At 38.8% G+C, this 19160-nt stretch overlaps 1 protein-coding gene and 1 pseudogene across 2 annotated transcripts; both read left to right on the top strand.

Annotated features, from left to right (window-relative positions):
- Positions 1–224: 224 nt before the first annotated feature.
- LOC107515268 lies at positions 225–1699 on the top strand (annotated as a pseudogene).
- Positions 1700–4548: 2849 nt separating this feature from the next.
- Positions 4549–18552, top strand: LOC107515257 (glutathione S-transferase A4). 2 transcript variants are annotated; one of them, XM_016153865.2, is made up of 7 exons: positions 4549–4636; positions 5561–5665; positions 10612–10663; positions 12050–12182; positions 13050–13191; positions 14841–14972; positions 17957–18552. In XM_016153865.2, exons 2-7 carry the CDS (start codon positions 5579–5581, stop codon positions 18077–18079), a joined length of 669 nt encoding a protein of 222 aa, XP_016009351.1. In that variant the 5' UTR covers positions 4549–4636; positions 5561–5578; the 3' UTR covers positions 18080–18552. The 2 variants fall into 2 exon arrangements, with proteins under 2 accessions (XP_016009351.1, XP_016009352.1); XM_016153866.2 differs by lacking the exon at positions 17957–18552 and adding an exon at positions 16829–17213.
- Positions 18553–19160: the final 608 nt, after the last annotated feature.

Genomic DNA, 19160 nt, shown 5'->3' with positions numbered 1-19160 from the left:
TAAAATGTTGCTCTTTAAAGAGTTTGTCCTAATGTATTTAAAAATATTAACTTTACATTAAAAAAAAATCTCCAAATAAAGTTACAATTTAAGAAAAATTGATTTGAGCGTTTTTGTCACATTCTTCTATCAAAAGATAATGTTAATATTTCCTAATTTGGAACTTTGATACTTTTTAACTTCTCCTTGATGGAGAAACATACACTTAGAGTAGCAGTATGAAGAGTTACCCTGCAATGTGTAATTTTTTTTTTTTAATTTAGCTTTTAGTAAACTGACTAGGGACATTACAAAAGGGGGAGATCAAAAATTCCTGCTGCTAATTTCATCATGATTAATGCCTACTTTGTATGTTTTTAGCTTTCACAGCACACTCACGTACAATATAAACCCTCAAAAGAAGCTCATAACTTCATGAGTCACATACAGGATTCCACAGAAAATTCATTCCCCAAACATTCTTTGAATCCTTGAAAGAATTTTGTAGGAACATGATTTACCAATCAAACTTGTATTGGTGAATCCTTAAACGTGCCCCTCGCCATCAGAACTGCCCCGACTGTAATAGCATTTGTCTACCCTTTGGCATTTGTGCCCCTTCAGAAGCACCAAAGATGCCATCTCTAGGAGAGCGCTGCGAGTGGGCGCGCGCCACGTCTGTGGGCCTGGCCACCGCGCTGCAGCTCTCCCGGGAGCAAGGCCTCAAGCTGCGCAGGAGCGCCAAAATCGAGGCCGAGTTCTTCTCATTTGCCATCAACAGCATTTTATATCAGTGTGGCATATAGCCATCGGAAACTTTTACTCAAATGCAAAAATATGGACTTACCTTGCTTATAACTACTGATCCTGAGCTCGAAATACATAAATAACGGGAAACAACTAAAAGATCGGGTTATACAAGTGATCAGTTCAGAAACTGGTGGTAGTCATCTCAAATACTGAAAGCGGCAAGGTCCTTGAAAGATGGCAATTTGATATTGAGTGTGACAAGACTCAAAGATGACAGCACACCCAGACAAAAATCTCAGAAGGCTATCCAAGATGAAATCCTCTCAGTGATCAGGCAGATCTCAGCTACAGTCACATTCCTGCCACTGTTGGAAGTGTCTTGTTAATGGATCTACCGATATATACAGACAAGGATTGGTTGTACCTGAGAAATGAGAAGAGTCGGGACCACCGTTTATTACCAATTCTGAGCAAGTCCATCTTCGTTCCTTCACTACTACAATTCACAAAGTAAATAGCTTGGTGGCCTACAAAGTCCCTGTCGATAACTGAAGATGAGATGAGAACAAATGATGCAATTCTCAAATGTGTTTTTCCTGAAGCCCAGTCAACTATAGTTCATGTATTTTATTTCACTGGTTAATTTTTAGATAGGGAAACTTAACGTACTTCATTGAGCTATGCATAATTGTCCCATTTTTTGGTACCTGTTTGACTTTCCACAGGGTGGACATATATTTTTTGCACACTGTTCCAAAGGCAGCCAACACATTACATCTGCACTATAATGTCAATTCCTTTGCAAATGGTAAATACAGATAGGAACATTTTTGCTATGAAGCTAAATGCCTTCCTAAATCAGATCTTTTGGTCAAGTAGCTTGACTCAGAATATAAGTAGGGAGATATTTAAATGTGAAACACAGCAAAAGAAGTATGAATATTCAGAATCTTTGTTTAGATCCTAAAGTAACCGGTAATCCATAAATAACAAAATATTGCTATTAGGTGCTTTGCCATTTATTTCACTTGTATAGTTTCCATATTGAAAAAAAATCTAATTATTCGATTTTAATTTATATAACTTACACCTACAAAGCTAACGATATTTCTACTGTTTAAATTCTGGTGATACAGAACTCTTAAAAATGTCTTTTTGTGTTTTATAAAATCAGGCTTTAAATGACAGTGATAAATAAGGTTAAATGATAAGTAAGGATAAATAAGGTTTAAAAAAAAAGCTCTTTACTTTTGTTGAGGCAATTTTACTTGCTACTGAGTAGGTAGGCGAAGGTTTAAAGGCAGAGAGGACCTGCCTAGGCCTCCAAAAATATACCAGATAGACACTTTGAGTAATACTGTACCAGACTGAGAAAAACTTTAAGTCTCCAAGAATAGAATGATTACAGGGACTTCCAAGGAATAAAATGACCTAAGGTTACTTGGTATAGAATGGCAGAATTATTAGAAAAATTTCTTATTTCTCCACAAGGCTGTGTAATTAATAGAGTCTTATGATTCTCCCTTAGTTTCTCTTTCAAGTAAAAAGATCGATAGAATGATGTGAGTCCTATTTTGTTAGGTTGGGCATATGAAGTTGTCATTTTTGTAGGTCAGAAAAAAATAGTAAAATTATCAGCAGTGTGATATGGTTCAACTAATTAGAAAAAAAAGAAGTGAAGATAAATGTTTGGCTTATTAACAAAAATTGAAGAATAATGCTTGTCCTATTTAGTTCAATTAAAGCGAATCCTTGTAAAAGATGAATAAAGAATGATCACTTTCGGTATGGTGGGAAAATAGGGCCTCCTACCCATGTTAAACTGAGTAATCTCTGTGTTAGGTCAGAATTAGAAAGGTAAAATTGAACATATTTTTTAAGTGACTTATCTGACTCTTGGGGTGCCCAACTATTCTTGATTTGCTTCATTTCTTACTTTATGTATGGAGAAGCTCATCTTTTTGCTGCCGGTTTATCCATTTCAGTCTTCCCTTTTGATTCATCACTGTCTTACACAACTGTCTAATGGACATTACAAATTATATGTCTCATAGGAATCAAAGAAAATCTCACTGTTATTTCTCCCAAACTTTGTCCTCTTCCAACAGGCTTTATGGAACTAGAGGCATCATTCATTCATTCTTCCAATAAAACATTTTCTGAATATCTAGGAGCAGGATATACAAAAATATATTGTTAAAAATATGAAAATTCCTAACTTCGTGGAATTTACATTCTATCAAATCTACACAGACAACAAATAAAATCTATATTATGTTAGATGACAATAAATGTTACGAAAATTAGACAAGGACGGTGGAAAAGGAAATGTATGTATGTGTGCATCATTTTAGACTTTTTCTCTTTCTCTCTTCCCCAACTTCCTTCTACTTGATTAGTAAATCTTTTACCTTCCACCTCCTTAAAGCTCATCTTTTCTTACTCATCTTCTCCAAACTCAAGATGCTACTTTAATTCACAAGGACATTTAACAGGCCTCTTTCACGACTCCACACTGTCCCAAATCATTCTCCACACTTCTGCCAGAGAAATCTACTGAAAATAAAATCTGATTGTGCTGCTGCAATTACCAGTACAGGCTTCTCAAGCAAGGGCTTTTCAAGAGTCCCTCATGGGTGAAAACAATAATAGTATCTATAATCTGAGGAATAGCAGAAGCTGCCTCTAAAAAGAAATTCGAAGTCCTTTTGAAAGCGTATATTTTTAACCTTAAGGGTCATGTGAATTTAGCATTCTATTCTATAATATAGCCTGGATGGTTTTAAAACATTTTTTAAAGTTTTAACTTATTTACCAAATTACTTTTTTAGCCCCATTGACACCTCTACACCAACACTTCCCTTCCTCCCATTCAGGAAGTTGCTATGTTTAGCCTGTGGTTTAAAGCAGTTGTGTCTAAAGCATATGAGTGAAGGGAAAGCTCAATATGATCCATGGGGGGAAGGGGGGGAGGGGGAAGGGGAGTCAATAAAGAGAGAAGAAATTTAAAAAATTAAATATATATGTACAAAATGAGAAAAAATTAAGTCTTACTCTTTAATAATATATGCATTAGCGGCATATGTAGCTATATATGGTACTTAGATTAAAACACCTCTGAAAATGGGCTATATTAAAACATTCGCTATTATGTGCTGCTTAAGATTTTTTATTGCATTGTTAAAAGAAAGGCAGACTGCCACATGCAGCGCCTCATTTGGATGTGTCTGGAGTCTTGGAAGCTTGACTACCCTACGTTCTCCTACAAATGGACCTTGAGAGCTTGTTTGGAGGTTCTAGCAGGGGAGCGCAGCTACTCGTATACCCTTGACCGAAGAACGGTCCTCTCCTCTATCGGGGAAGGTCGTCCTCTTCGACCGAGCGCGCAGCTTCGGGAGGGACGCACATGGAGCGGTGAGGGAGGAAGGGGACACCCGCCTAGCCAGCCAGATCAGCCGAATCAACCCTGGCGATCAATGGGGTGACAGATGTCGCAGCCAGATCGCCCTCACATCCGAGCACCCTAATATCGTCCCGAGCTATATAAACCTAAAAAGAATTCTGTCTTTACGCATAGGTCGAGTTTTCTTTTTCTAAAAAAACCCATGCTAGATCTCTAACAGAAAATTTTAACTAAAGCCTAAATCTAAGTAACAACTTAAAGGTCATTTTCTCACTCAAAATGCTAAAATTAGTGTTAAAATTGGCTTGAATTTGGGCTGTTTTCATATTATCCAGAATGCCTTGCAAATGGGTGGGTCATGCTAAATAGTGTTGTTTCTATTGGTGAAATCTGCCCGGAGCCTCGCCCACTGGTAGCACCTCCTCACCGCCAGCTAGTCCTTTCTTCGCAGCTGGCTTCTTGCTGTGTGCTTGTGCGGCTCTGGGTTCTTTTGGCTGATTGCAGGTCTGTGTCCCTCCTGCCGCCCCCACTCGCCCTTTCCCTTCTTGTTTCTCCTTCCCACTATTCTTCCGATTCAGGCCTCTTATTCGCCATGCATCCCTTACCCCCATCCCTTACAGTCCTTCTCTTCTCTCTCTTCTCTGCGCTCCTGCCGGTTTCTGGGCCGACTGGGGTCCCTTGGCTGCTATTGATAGACATTCTTGGGCCAGTGTGCGTATTTTTTTTTAACTCACTCTGTGGAGCCTGAGTCTCTTGATGGAAGGCAGGCTTGGATCCTCCCTGGGCCGGGCGGCCGCTCTGACCCAGCAAGGGCTGAGCAGGCATGCGGAGTCCCCGAGTCTAGTCTGGGGTGGCCTAGTCTGTGGCCTGGGCGCATTCGCAAGAACCGAGGCTCATCTCTTTGCGGGTACCGGGGACGTGAGGGACCCAAGGGTCGCTACCGCAGGCGCGACAAAGAATGTACATTTTGTAGACAATAGTACTCGGCCTGCTCAACCTTCCAGTTTCTGTGATAACCAAATATGATGCTTGCGAAAGTATGACTACTTGCAGAGGTTCGGGTGGATGTATAATTCTCCGTGACCCTCTGCATTTGGCTTCTCTAGGCCGAATTTGGGAAATCTAAGATTTTCAAGGTTCAAGTGTATGATGATCTGAACCTGTGAAGTACTGCACTGCTAGCATAAATGTCTTTACAACAAATGGCCCTAGCTTCCCAAGATCCGGAATAAGACGTCACAAATAGAGATGATATGAAAGCCAACGTTTTTTTTCTTCTTTTAATGCGTTAAAATGGTGGTATGCTTTTATGGAGTAAGGAGAAACAGTAAAAACAGTCGTTTCCTGTGCCCAAATCGTGAATTTTCGTTTAGCAGTAGGTTGAGGGCACGAAATTAAGAAGAGCTGCTGCATTTGTAAATTTTTCAGAAAGCCGGAAAGACCATCATGGCAGAGAAGCCCAAGCTCCACTATCCGAATGGAAGAGGTCGGATGGAAACCGTAAGATGGGTTTTAGCTGCCGCTGGAGTGGAGGTACCCCATACGCTGTTTCTTCACAGATTTTTCATCTGGCTTTGAGACTGAGAAAAACATAAATGGCGAAGCCCTGATCTAGTTCTCTCCCACTAATATTGCAGACATGCTTCAATGAGTCAAAGGATTCCTTCCCTTCAAAGGGTTTTTCTTTATAGATGGAATGTAGTGGATGAAATTCTGTTTTACTTCTGAATTTTACTTAATCATTGGCTTCAGTTCTACCACCAATAAATATTTACTAGTAGGGAGAAAAGGAATGAACCTGAAATTTGCCAGTTACTACCAGGACTTTTGTTAATTATATAATCTCTAGGTAAATTTCTTGTCTGAATATGTGTATGCTTTGGCCCACAGTGTTTTCGTTTTTGTTTTGTTCAGCATCTTATTTATGGAAATGTTTGAGTAGGAACAAAGGTAGAACATTGTCATGAATTCCATGTGCTTTTCACTTAGCTTCAACATTCATTAACTTTATGCTAATTTTGTTTCATCTGTCTCCTCCCTTCCACTTGTTTTGTGGGAGTATTTTAATGCAAAATCTAAACATATGGTTTCATCTGTGAGTACTTACTTCAGTTTTTATCTCTAAAAAGATGAGGATTTTAAAACAACCACACCCAACACAATAAACAATTCCTTATTATCATCTAACACTTAGTCTGTCTCATAACAGTCTCTTTATAGTCAGTTTATTCCAGTCCGGATCTAAATCAGGCAGTACCACACATTGCATTTGGTTATGTTTCTTTCAGTATTTTTTAAATCTATTAGGTTCCTTCTGTATTTTCAAAAAATAAACTGTATATTTGGGAATAATTTTAGATTTATAGGAAAGTTATAAGGATAGTACAGAGAGTTTCTCCCCTAATGATAATGTCTCACATAACCACGTCACAACTAAGACATTAACACTGGTGTGTGACTAAACTACAGACTATTTCAATGAATTAATTTTCCCACGAATATCCTTTTACTGTTCCAGGATCCAACATTATCTTAGGTCATATGTTTTCTTAGTCACCCTCAATCTGTGACATTTTCTGGGTCTCCTTTATTTCACAATCTTGACAGTTTGTATTAAAAAGCATTGGTTAGACTTTTCCAGCTTGGGTTTATTTGTCATATGTTTTTCTCATGGTTAGACTGGGGGTTGGGGGAAAAATAGCACAGAAGTCAAGTGCCCTTCTCATTGCATCATATTAGGGCTTATGTGATATTAACATGAGTTATTACTGATACTGTTAACCTGGGTCACTTGTTTAAGGTGGCATCTGCCAGGTGTCTTTTTGTAAAGAGACTATATTTCACTCTATTCTTTGGAAGGGAGTCATTAAGTTTAGCCCACATTCAAAAGGATGGGAATTGAGTTCCACCTCCTGGAGAGGGGAGTATCTGCATTTAGAATTCTTATGTAAGGGAGACTTCTCCCCCTTCCCCAATTTATTTATGTTGATTCAGTCATTCATTTATATCAGTATGGACTTAAGTACATTGATTTCTATTGTGGGTCATAACTCAATATTGCTTTACTTTTTTGCTCAAAATGTTTCAGCTTTGGCCATTGGTACTCTCTCAGGTTAGCTCTTGTATCCTTTCCACATAGCCTTCTTTCTCCCACCCCCATCAATTTGTTATTTTCTGACATGACAAGATGCTCCAGGCTATTTTCCTTGCCCTGGCTGTAGAATCATGTATTTTTCCAAGGAGCCCTGGTCCCTTTTATTAGGAAATGGTATTAACAGCCAAGATCTGCGTGCAAAGTGTCTGCATTTATTTTAATGCCATTTATTTGTGGGTGAAACTGCCCTGGAGAATTTTCCCCGTTCTGTATTTGGCTGATTTACCCTCATTTTAACACGTTCCTCTATTCTCTATATTTCCTGCAAATGGCTAGTTGGATCCAGAGGTGTGATCAAAACCAGGCTCCTTTTTTCTTTCTATCTTTAAATATTTTTTCCTGCCAGACTTTGACAGAGGGTTACTGTGGTCATATTTAGGTTGTACGCCATTAGAGGTGCATGATGTCTGACTGTCTTGTCTTCAGAGATGCAGAGCTTCATCAGTGTGTTCCAGTGACGTCAGCCTGACTCACACATTATAAAATTTCCCACACTACCCTTTCAACTAGTGGTTTGATCATTGCCAGGGATTACAAAATGGTGGTTTTTCTATTTCCATCATTTCACATGAATTTATTAACTGTGATTCTCTTATAAAGAGTAATTTTTCACTCATTAACTAATTACCTTGAAACGCAGCTCATATAGGAAAGGCAAGATAAATGCTTGATTTGGTCTCTTTATGAATTTTCAGAATAATGAGTTGTTACCCTAGTAACCTCCAAAGATAACACATGAGGTTTGTTGGGTCTGGCATTTGGGTTTTGTTTGGTTGCTTTGGGTTTGGGCTTGGGTTTCTCTACATAGAATTATAATTCCACACAATGTTTTAAATTTTTCTAAATTAATTATAATCATTTTTATATATAAATCCTGATTTCTGAATTCTCTTGAAAAAATGGGAAGATCTAATGATACCGAGCCCTCATTTCCATGTGACAGCAATTGCTGAATCTGAGTAAGGACTGCTACTATAGGTAGACCTTTCTTGCTCAACACAGACCCTCATTCCCTTTTGTCTTAGGACGCAGGTTCTAATTGTGTTAAGAAGAGAGTTAAAAAATTCTTGGTTCCATGACCTGAGCCTGCTCTGCTTATTTATGTCACTTGTCTAATCCTGTATGCTTCTGAGTTATAGTTTTAGGTTTTTAAAGTAGGTTTTGCAATGAGTGTCAACAACAACAACAAAAAGAGCATGGGTCATGTGACCCACGTATCATAGACCAATCACAGTGGGTAGGCAGATAGGGTAGAATAATTAGCCCAGATTGGGTCTTGGGCCCACCCCTCTGGCCACCGTGGAGGGAGATTGATTGGCCTCCCTTACTAGGGCTGACCATGTGGTTTACAAGAGCAATTCCCAAAGAGCAGTATGGAGGGTGTCCCTCTCCATTTCTTTGCCAAAAGACAATTTTAGCTAAGTTTTTGCTCATATAAATTTGAAACAATCAGGGAGACAGCCCGGCAGCCACTGAATGAGTTTGTGATTCTAGTGTCACAGTATCAGGTTAAGCCTACAGTGTAAAGGACACACATCTGAGTAACTAGGCAGCCAAACTTGTTGAAAGGCAGCCAGTCCTAATTTAGGGAGTCAGCGTCCTCCATCTCAGTCACTTGGTATGAGTCCTTAAGACATTGATATGTGCCAGATATTGCTTCTCCACTGCCTGGGGCTCCATTTGCCTGAAGACCCACCACCGAGAAATCCAGTAGGATCCCCCTTGTTAAGAGGGAAATCAACGCATGATTAAGAGAAGACTTAACAGCCCCAAGCTTTGAATCCAGGACTTGTGGGTAATTCATTTACAAGAACTGAAACAGTGTTGAAAAAGGGAGTGGTGTGGTGTGAAAGGTGGCAGTTCTCTCAAGTTAGGGAACAAAGACAACTGATTGTGCAGCTAGAACCCCAGATGTGGTCTCTACCCATCTAGCCTTTGACTAGAGTTGCCAAACTCCCTCCAAGCTCTGCCTGGTGATATTTGTCCTTCCTTTTCTGTCCACCCTCTCATCTCCCCTTCTGGTGCTGGTTTCTTCTTCCTGACCAATAGTTTTTACAAAGCTTGACACTCAGAGTTTCTCTAGTGAGAGCACCCATTTTGCATAATGTCCTAAAAGTCAAAAATCAGAGCCATTGGGAAGGACTTGTGTTTTAAAATGCATCATTCTGGTCTCTCACAACTACTGAATGTGAATCTCTAAGGGGCAGGCCTGGGGTTGGACACTACTCTCCCACTTTTCCATGTGCTTTAAATGGTCACAGCCATAAAAGTTTGAAAGCAGTCCTGTGGAGGAAGCACCACCCCACACCACATCTGACCAGCTGGGCATTTGGACAAATGCCTGGAACATTGTTAAGCCTGAGGCACCAGATAGAGTGTTTCTAGGGGCACTGCAGCTCCTCTCCTCACACCACAAAACCCTGGCAAGTAGCAGAAGCCATGCCCACACTCCACATCCCAGTTCTTCCCCCAGGTCAGGAAGGGAGGCCCGGGAGGACTGCCGGTTCTGTGCTGGTCAGCTCTGCCTCTCTTTTAGACGATTTAGGGGAGCAGCACAGGGACAGACAATAGCAGGGAACCATCCCCAGACTTGGGGGGACAAGGCTTCCTCTTCCTGACATAAAGTTGCACTAGAACATTTAATAATATCAGGAGAAAAGAAACTTGTTCTCACTGTTTCTTTTCTGCTCCAGCTTTTTAATTTGAAAACTTTCAAACCTACAGAAAAATTGTAATAGTACAATGGACACTTTTCAACTAAATTCAGTTGTTAACAGTTTGCTACATTTGCTTTCTCTTTTCCTGTCTTTCTGCTTTTTCCCCCTCAATTCTTTGAAAGTAGGTTGCAGATTGGTGATTTTTTAAATGTTATCATTAATTAGCAATAATTCTATATTAATTACTGTTAATTCTGCTATGAAAATAGCTCTTCCTTTTCTCTTTTTTATTAGTCATTTATGGAGACAGGGATTTTTTTTTTTTTGGTGGTGTGTGTTAAAATCTGTAACTGACATAACTCTTTCCGATGCTTGAACTGACCCAAATTTGTCCAGGGACTTACCTTCAGGTAGGGTCCTGAGTGCCTCTGCCTTTGACATATCTCATTAGTCTTTGAGCACTTCCTTGCTTCCTAATGTAATAGAATCAGCCTTTTTTTCTTTGGAGCCCCTGTTTCTCTTGGAGGGCAGTTCTTTAGAAGCCAAGATGTGGGTGCTAAGTGATCTCTTTCTCTCAGATTTTGCGGCAATTTAACTTGATATTTGCACTCCTGATCCTGTAATGACATGTGCCTTTTCTTGGGGGGGTTATCTTTTTAAAAATTTAGTTTGACGAAGAATTTTTAGAAACAAAAGAACAGTTGCAGAAGTTGCAGGATGGTGAGTATTGAAATGAAACAACTGCCGGTAATGCTGATATATATATTTTTTTAAACAATTGATACTTGGTGGAAGGGCAAAGATGCTGCTGACAATAACATTCAGAACAGTATCCTAAAACCAGACAAATGAATAATAGCTGAGATTGCCAGGAAATTGATCTCATTCAGTAGTTCTGTAAGAGCTAGCTAAAGGGAGGGGGCAGTTCCTTCTTCCATCCAAATAAACAACACTCGTCCATCTCTTTCTCCTCCCCCTGCCCTCCTCCAACCTCCTTTTTCCCTTCCTTCCTCTCCTTCATCTCTTCCCTCCTCATCTTCCTTGTCACACCTTTTTTACCGCCTCCAAATTATCTAAGGGCTTAAAGTATGCAAATAAAGGTCCTCAATTACACTGGGCTGCATTTCCAAAATAAACACCAACCATATGAAGTCAATAAAAGGCCTCCCCTTTAATTCCTACTCTCTGTACACCCAGGGCCCTTGAGGAATACCTAGCAACCCTGTAAGCAGCCTCCCTCCCAACCATCAGCAGGAGCCTTGGGCCCAACTCAAGACTCCCTTAAGAGAGACCAACTCTGAAGAGCTGTAATGCCACCTGTCACAGGTGACACTGGCCTGACATGACTAGTCATGTGCTGAGTCCTCGTCTTCCTTGGACCCTCACTTGCCCCAATCCTTGAGCCCCCGAAAGGCTAGGCTATATATAACCTATACTTGCATCTGTCCCCAGGGTTTGCTATGTGGAAACTGTCTGATACAAAGCGTTAAAGAAAGTAATGTCTTAGTTTTTCACCAGTGAGGGCAAACTTGGTAGTAAGTGGCCTATAGCTGTGCAAGAGAAAAATAGCGAGCATGCATGAGTATCATTTGGTGATTTAGGCTTCATTATCAGATTGTCTAAGGCAGTGCTATCAATAGATCATCATACAGTGATGGAAATGTTGTATTCTGCACTGTCTAGTGTAGTAGCCGCTGGCCATCTGTGCCTACTGAGGACTTGACCTGTGTCTAGTGTAACTAAGGAACTGAATTTTAAATTTTCTCCAATTTTAATTAATTCAAATTTAGCCTTAACTAGATACATGCGTCTAGTGCAGCTCTTGAGAAATATCCTCACTAAATTTCTTTCTACCCCATATCACTTTCGGCAGGTATTTTTCCTGGATGAAAATGAAAAGTTTAGAACAATGCTAGTTTTCAGGCTTCTTTTATGGCTAAATCTGCTGCCCTGAGTGAAATTGCAGTTATCTGTCATCAAGGAGTTTTACGCTATTTCCTTAAGGCTATGTATGGCCACACCCATCCCTTTTCATTCCCTAGAGCATTTTTTAGGGGTTGGGAGACAGGGCATAGATCACTTCTAACTCTGGGCTTCCACTCTCAGGTAACCACCTGCTGTTCCAACAAGTGCCAATGGTTGAAATTGACGGGATGAAGTTGGTGCAGACCCGAAGCATTCTTCACTACATAGCGGACAGGCACCATCTATTTGGCAAGGACCTCAAGGAGAGAACACTGTACTGTGGCCCCTCTTGAGTGTTTTCATTTGTCAGCTTATTGATGCCTTAGCCGATTTGCAGTCCTCCACAACGCACCCTGTCTACTTTATGTCTTGTGTCATTCGTGTGAACAGGAAACAAAAACCCAGACAGGTCACGAAGGCCAGTAGGAAAATCAGTACAGGGAGTCTGAGTAAAATGATAGAAAATAATTGAATTCAGATATTAGATCCTGTATCTGTAGTGTGATTGTTTCAGGTTTCAACGTCTTTAAATGCTTTGATATTACTTTTTACTTTTGCAAATTTATTACCATTGACTATTAAGAAAAGGAAGCCATTGTGAAATTCAAGGCCAGGGATACTATGCCTTGGATTATAATTCGAATTCAAAGCCTGGTCCTTGTACGTCCTAGATGCATGACCCTAAGCAAAGTGTCAAGTCCTGATGAATCAATCTCCTGGACAGTGGAGATAACAGTAGCACATTCCTCACAATGTCATGGGATTCAGTGAAATAGTAGATATAGAGTGTTTAGCACCACACCTGATACATACCAAGCGTTCTATAAGTGTAATCCACTGTTTTTATAAATGTGAAGTTCCGTCTACACTGAGTGTGGGTACTGGAGTGAGAGTGGAGGGGTAGGGGCGGGGGAGAGAGGGCTGTCCTAACTATTGTGCTTTCTGGTTTGTGACAGAAGTTTCTGAAGGAATTTTCTGACTGATGACCAGAGTTGTCTTTGCATCTTTCCTCTTAAGAGACAGGTGTAGATAAATGCTTCTTGGTACTTAAGTTGCCAGAGCCTCAAGAGAAAGTTCTTAGTTGTGGAAGCCGATGAGTTCCAAAAAGGGGAAATTGAAAACACCACTTTTTTGTTTTAAGGATTGACATGTATGTGGAGGGGACGCTGGATCTGCTGGAACTGATTATCATGCATCCTTTCCTAAAACCAGACGATCAACAAAAGGAAGTGGTTAACATGGCTCAGAAGGCTATAATTAGATACTTTCCTGTGTTTGAAAAGGTAGGTGGCAGAGAAGCCTGTAAAAACAACGTAAGCAGACCACAAGGGAGCCGCCACCAATGCATCGTCCCACCCGGGCAATGTAATGCTGAGGCCCGTTGAACTGACCTTGCTGGCTTCTAGGAGTTGACAGTAGCCAGCACAAAACCAGGATGTCTTGCAGCTCCTCAGATACTACTAGGACTACATTATTCAAAAGTCTGGAAAAAATATGGGCTTACCACATATGTGCATTATTATTTCTTACATTCACCAGGTACCCACTCTGTGTAAGAGACAGAAAAACAGAAACTACCTAATTTATTCTTTCATTCCACAAACATTTGCTGAACAGCATTATGTATCAGACATCTTCGCTTAATAGTTTGATGTGAAGAGAAGACCCATTGCTGTTTATTTCTCTTCCCTTCACACTTGTTTGTTTTGTTATTTTCCTCATCTTATTACTCTTATCTATTTTTCTGGGCTTCAAACTCCTTTTCCTCAACCAAGAAGCATTGTTTTAAATGTTTTAATTAAAAAACAAGAGAATCTAAAAATATGGAATTGGCAAACTTCCTCTGGCCATCTTCATGGAATTAGATTTAAGAAGAGGTATTTCCTGGGTTTTTCCGTCACCTGGTTCCATGGTCTCTTGCTCATAAGACACTTTGTGAATGTAAAACATAATGCAGAAATGCGGTATGACAAGGGAGGAATAGGTGCCTTGGTGAAAGGTCACTGCTGGTTATGTCCCTTTGGCCGAGACTATGTCAGGACTCCTAATACATGAGCTAAAAATGATTACTCTCCTTTTATACATAATGAAACAGAATCACAAAGACATCGAGTGATGTAGCCAAGCTGGGGAGCTGGGAATGGATGTTGTCCCTCTGACTACAGGTTCTGGATACACTATATTCTCCCACTCTGGCTGCAGTGGCTATATTTGCTTTGGAATGGTAGGCAGAGTCCCTGTCAGACACACACACCACATGCACATGTGGGCACACTTCCTCACACTCGTAGGCATCCAGGAGTTCACTGCAAAGGGGATCTCCATTCTTTTATCACTGTTCCTTGCTCTTCCTGATCATCATCTATTCTTATGACTCTGTGCCTGTATGTTACTCTCACAATGGGAGTCGAAATGAACTCTCATGCTTTAATTTGCTCTATCTTAGAAGATGTGAAAGGAAGCTTGCCTTTTTTTTTATAGTCGCATCTAATACATGACAGTGAGTCCTGATATTCACAGACATAGAACTGGCAAACGAGATTGGATTCCTTGGCGAGGACCTATCACTTACTTTTTAAATCACTTCCTCCTGCCCAGTCTTCTGAATTCATCAGGGCTAATTTACTTATGTAGATATATTTATAGAATAAGGGTATTCTTTTAACACACTGGATGATAAATCTAGAATTTTAATATTTTGTTCCCCTTTTCACTGTTTCATTCTGATATAGAGTAGATATTTAATGATGCTTTCAGTTTTACACTTTGTCTCCTTTATCTATGTTAGTTTCCTTTTAATTGATGTTATTTATAAAAAGTTGAAAGGGCAAGGCCATAGTTTCACCCCTTCTCAAATACTGTACTGATTCAGTAGCTTCATCAGTTTCTCTATGTAGAGTATTGTAACCGATGCAAATCATATATCCTACAGGTTCTAAGGGAACATGGACAAAGGTTTCTCGTTGGTAATCAGCTGAGCCTTGCAGATATAATTCTACTCCAAACCATTTTGGCTCTAGAGGAGAAAATTCCTAATATTCTGTCATCATTTCCTCACCTCCAGGTAAATAAAACTACATATTAGAAGATTAGCCCAGAACTTTTAGGCCTTCCTTCAATGTCTGCTGATTGGTTGGTTCTGTGTGTGTATGTGTGTGTGTGTGTGATTCTAGTTAGTAAAATAAAATGAAGTTACAGACTTGAAATTGTTTTTCTGCTTCCCAAGTCATTAGAGCTGCAAGATCATTTACATGTGAAAGAAATTTCAGCTTAGTTTTGTTCCATAACTACACTCCTATAACAAACTCTATACACAGCTTGCCAGTAGGGACTTGCCATAGAGGCAATCACATGGCCGGCCACTCCTCATCTATTCCTATTGAATATGCTGACAGCAGGGCTTGAGTGTCTGCATCAAAAACAGTCTCATCATCAGGGCATGGCTCCCATTCTCAGAAATTCCATGGTCTCAAATCTCTGATAGCTAATAAAAGGCACCTTTTACATCATTCCAATGAGTTCCCACAATTTTTCTTTCCAGAAATTCCAAGGAAGGACCTGTGTGTGGTTGAGCTTATTCCTCACTATTATTCTGGCAGGATTGATCAGAGATTTTGAAGCAGAAAATGGCTTTAACCCATTTCCCATTTGCCCCAAGAATACTCGCTATTGGCACTTGCAGCCACAGCATTTACCCCAAGTTAATTAACATTGTTTTTGAATGGTCATTAGCAAAATATGTATCCATTAAATCCGATTTATGTGTACATTTCTATTACATTACGATTAGAGACAAGTTCTGTTTAGAAATAACTCCAGGAACAGTTTTGTATTTTATTTTCATATTGAAAATCAGTCAGATTTGCTTCAGCCTCAAAGAGCATTTCTAAATGGGAAATGAGTTAAAAACCTAATCTCATCCAATGCCTTCAATATACATACGAGTAAACAGGGACCCAGGGTAAAGAAGTCAACAGCTGAGATGGCCCACCTAGTGGGTCCCTGAGTTTTGCCTAGAACCTTACCCTGTAATCTACAAGTCCGATGGCTTTCCTCTGTACTTGGGGCTGGCCAACTATGACCCCGCCCCAGGCCAAATCAGGTCTACCACCTGTTTTTGTATAGCTCTTGAGCTGAGAATGGTTTTTACATTTTTAACTAGTTGAAAAAAAGTCAAAAGAATAATATTTCATGACACATGAAATTATATGAAGTTCAAATTTCAATATCCATAGATAAGTTTAATTGACATAAAGCCATGCCCTTTTATTTATGCATTGTCTATGGCTGCTTCTGTGTGATCATGATAGAGTTGGGTAGTTCTGATAAAGACCATATGTCTTGCAAAGCCTAAAATATTTACTAACTGGCCCTTTATAGAAAGAGATTGTCAATCTCTGATACAGACCACATTGACACATCTTCGACCAAGTTCTTTAAAGCCATCAGAGACAAACTTAATCTCCAAATAGTAACACAGATACTTTATATATATATATATATATATATATATATATATATATATATATATGTATATACACACATACACACACACACATATATATATACATATATATGTATATATACACACACATACATACATATATATGTGTGTGTATGTGTGTGTGTGTGTGTGTGTGTGTGTGTGTGTATATTTTCCAGGTCTAATAAACATCATTTTGATATACTAATAAGGACAGCAACCACCAGTTAAATGCATACACCCAGAAAATAAGGATAAGAATTTTCAACAAGGCAAATAGCCATTATATATATAGTTCAGCTATCTGTCCATTTCTTCTTGAAGACAGAGATGAATGTTGTTTAATTTGACTCTAATACCAGTGGATCTCTGAAATAGCCCAAAGACCTACTGGTATTTTCCATCCGTGATGCTAACAACTTTTTTTTAAACCCCAGGCACATCTGTGTAAATGCAGTTTTAATCTCTGATCAGATCAAGTATCAATATTAAAGGACTTCAGAATGTAACACCGGATCTGAGTTGAATTAATACAGGGTCATTCCTGCATTCATTAAAGGGTTAAAAAAATGTCACAAGTCACAAAAGTTTTCATTATACATGACAAGTATGGACCCCAGGTAAATATTGAATGATAAATCCTATGGAATAAGCTTCCAAATAGTGATATAATATTCAAAATAAGATAATATAAATAGTTCAAGTACTACAAATAGAAGATTGTCATATTTACATAGCATTAATTGACATGATTATTAGAATTTTATTATTAGTGACATATATGTTTGTATATACATGGTTAATTAAGGCTGCGCTTTGTATATAATACACATTTAATTAGTAGCTTTTTAAATAAATGACTTTATTTTGAAAGATTTTATTAGACTATATACTTCTTCATAAGTTCAAAATATACTTCTTCATATACTTCAAATTTTTCACTAAATCAAATAGACATTTCTCAGTTACTGAGAATTGGTAAGATTCGATTCTGTGAATTAAAAAATGTGATTTTTTTTTCCATTCAAGTTTACATAAATATATTGTATCTGAGCACTAAGCTACAAAAAAATGCAACTAGCCATCTCTCACACATAGCCAGAAAAAGGATTTGTTACTAGAAGTAAAATAAAAGTCCAAGGAAGCTGAATCTTAAAATGTAAATTGTCCCACCTGATGACTTTTAAAGCACTTTTATTTAAATGACTCATGCATTATCTCTGAGCAGATCAATATATTTAAGGTACTTCCATGTCTTTTTTTTTTCTTCCTTTGTTCTCTTTAAGCAATCCTATTCTAAGCATCTTTTTTTATTTTACTGTCTCCGAAAAGAATTCACATCTTGGTGTGAACCAAGAGATTTACATAAAGCCTGGTCTAGATTCCAGTAATTGTTGGCAGAAATAGTAAATAATCATACCAAGCGATCAGACCTTAAATAAATGTTGGATTACAGATCTGTTTGGATCTTTACAACAAATATTCATTGAACAGATTTCGATGGGCCATTTTGAACAACCATGTTTTCATAGTAACTAATACCTTTTATGTTTACCTTTTTTCAGGAGTATACAGTGAAAATGAGTAATATTCCCACAATTAAGAAATTTCTTGAACCTGGTAGCAAGAAGAAGCCTCCTCCTGATGAAATCTACGTGAGAACCGTTTACAACATCTTTATGCCATAAAGCAACTCATACGTCTGTGAGTGAGGTGTCACCCCTATAGATTGCTGAGTCCACAGTAGTATAATTGATGCGAGGCTGCCGTGATCCCAGCTCTGTCATGGTGCTATGTATAGTTAGTTGTTCCTAAGTTGGGTCTTTCATGTCAAGGAGATCTCGTCCAGAAACACTGACATTTTTTTTTTGTCCAGTAAATAATTGTTTTGTGACTTTTTTCTGAAAACCTTTTTGGAGAGCCTGGCATTGATGTTAGATCTGATCTGAACTCATTTTCTTATAACAGGGATGGGCAGGGCTTCATGTTCTCCTCTGAGCTGCTTATCTCCCCTCCTTATCACATTCTAAACCCCCTCTGGTCTCTTTAGTGTCTAATAACAATAATAATATCTAGTGAGTAACTCTCCTCTGAGCTATTATAAATACATGGTAGAAATGAATGCAGTCAATATTAGCCAAAATAAAGAATTTAAAAATCATTGCCCTGTTGCTAGAATTTTTTAATTAAATAGTTTGGAATATATAATACAGTCACATGGTTCAAAAAAGTGTAAAAGGATATACGGTTGGAGGTGTTTTCTTCAGCTTTGCCCCGCTCCCCTCCCCCGAACCCAGTTCTGCTCCCCACAGACAAACATAGTTATCATTTGTTTATCCTTTCAGCTATATTTGGCACACATATGAGAAATTATAAATATATGTTACTTGTATCCTCTTAGTACCCAAATGGTTATTTGTAGATTTCTAATTTTTTTGCATTTCGGAATGAATAAAAGGATGGTTTATTCATATTGTTTTAAACATGTGTTGATTTACATATCTATTATTAATTGAGCACCTATTATATATGTGCCAGGCAGGTGCCAAGAGACAGAAACTTAGTATAGAGCCCCTGCTCTAGAAAAATTGACCATACAGTAGATGTGTAAACAGCAGAAGTAATTTTGGAAAAGGAAGAATTGCTGCTTTTGAAGTATCTTATACTTAGAAATTTAAAAACTGAGGAAAGGTAAGTTTTCGATGAGAGTCTCAGAGAGAACACACTCATCCCTTACTGCAGGAGGTTTTTGTTTATTCGGTTTTTGTG

Source organism: Rousettus aegyptiacus, unplaced genomic scaffold, assembly GCF_014176215.1.
Source record: "Rousettus aegyptiacus isolate mRouAeg1 unplaced genomic scaffold, mRouAeg1.p scaffold_m13_p_1, whole genome shotgun sequence".
In the NCBI taxonomy this organism is placed as follows: domain Eukaryota; kingdom Metazoa; phylum Chordata; class Mammalia; order Chiroptera; family Pteropodidae; genus Rousettus; species Rousettus aegyptiacus.
The sequence above is the reverse complement of the archived record's forward strand: the minus strand, read 5'-3'. Positions and strand labels throughout refer to the sequence as shown.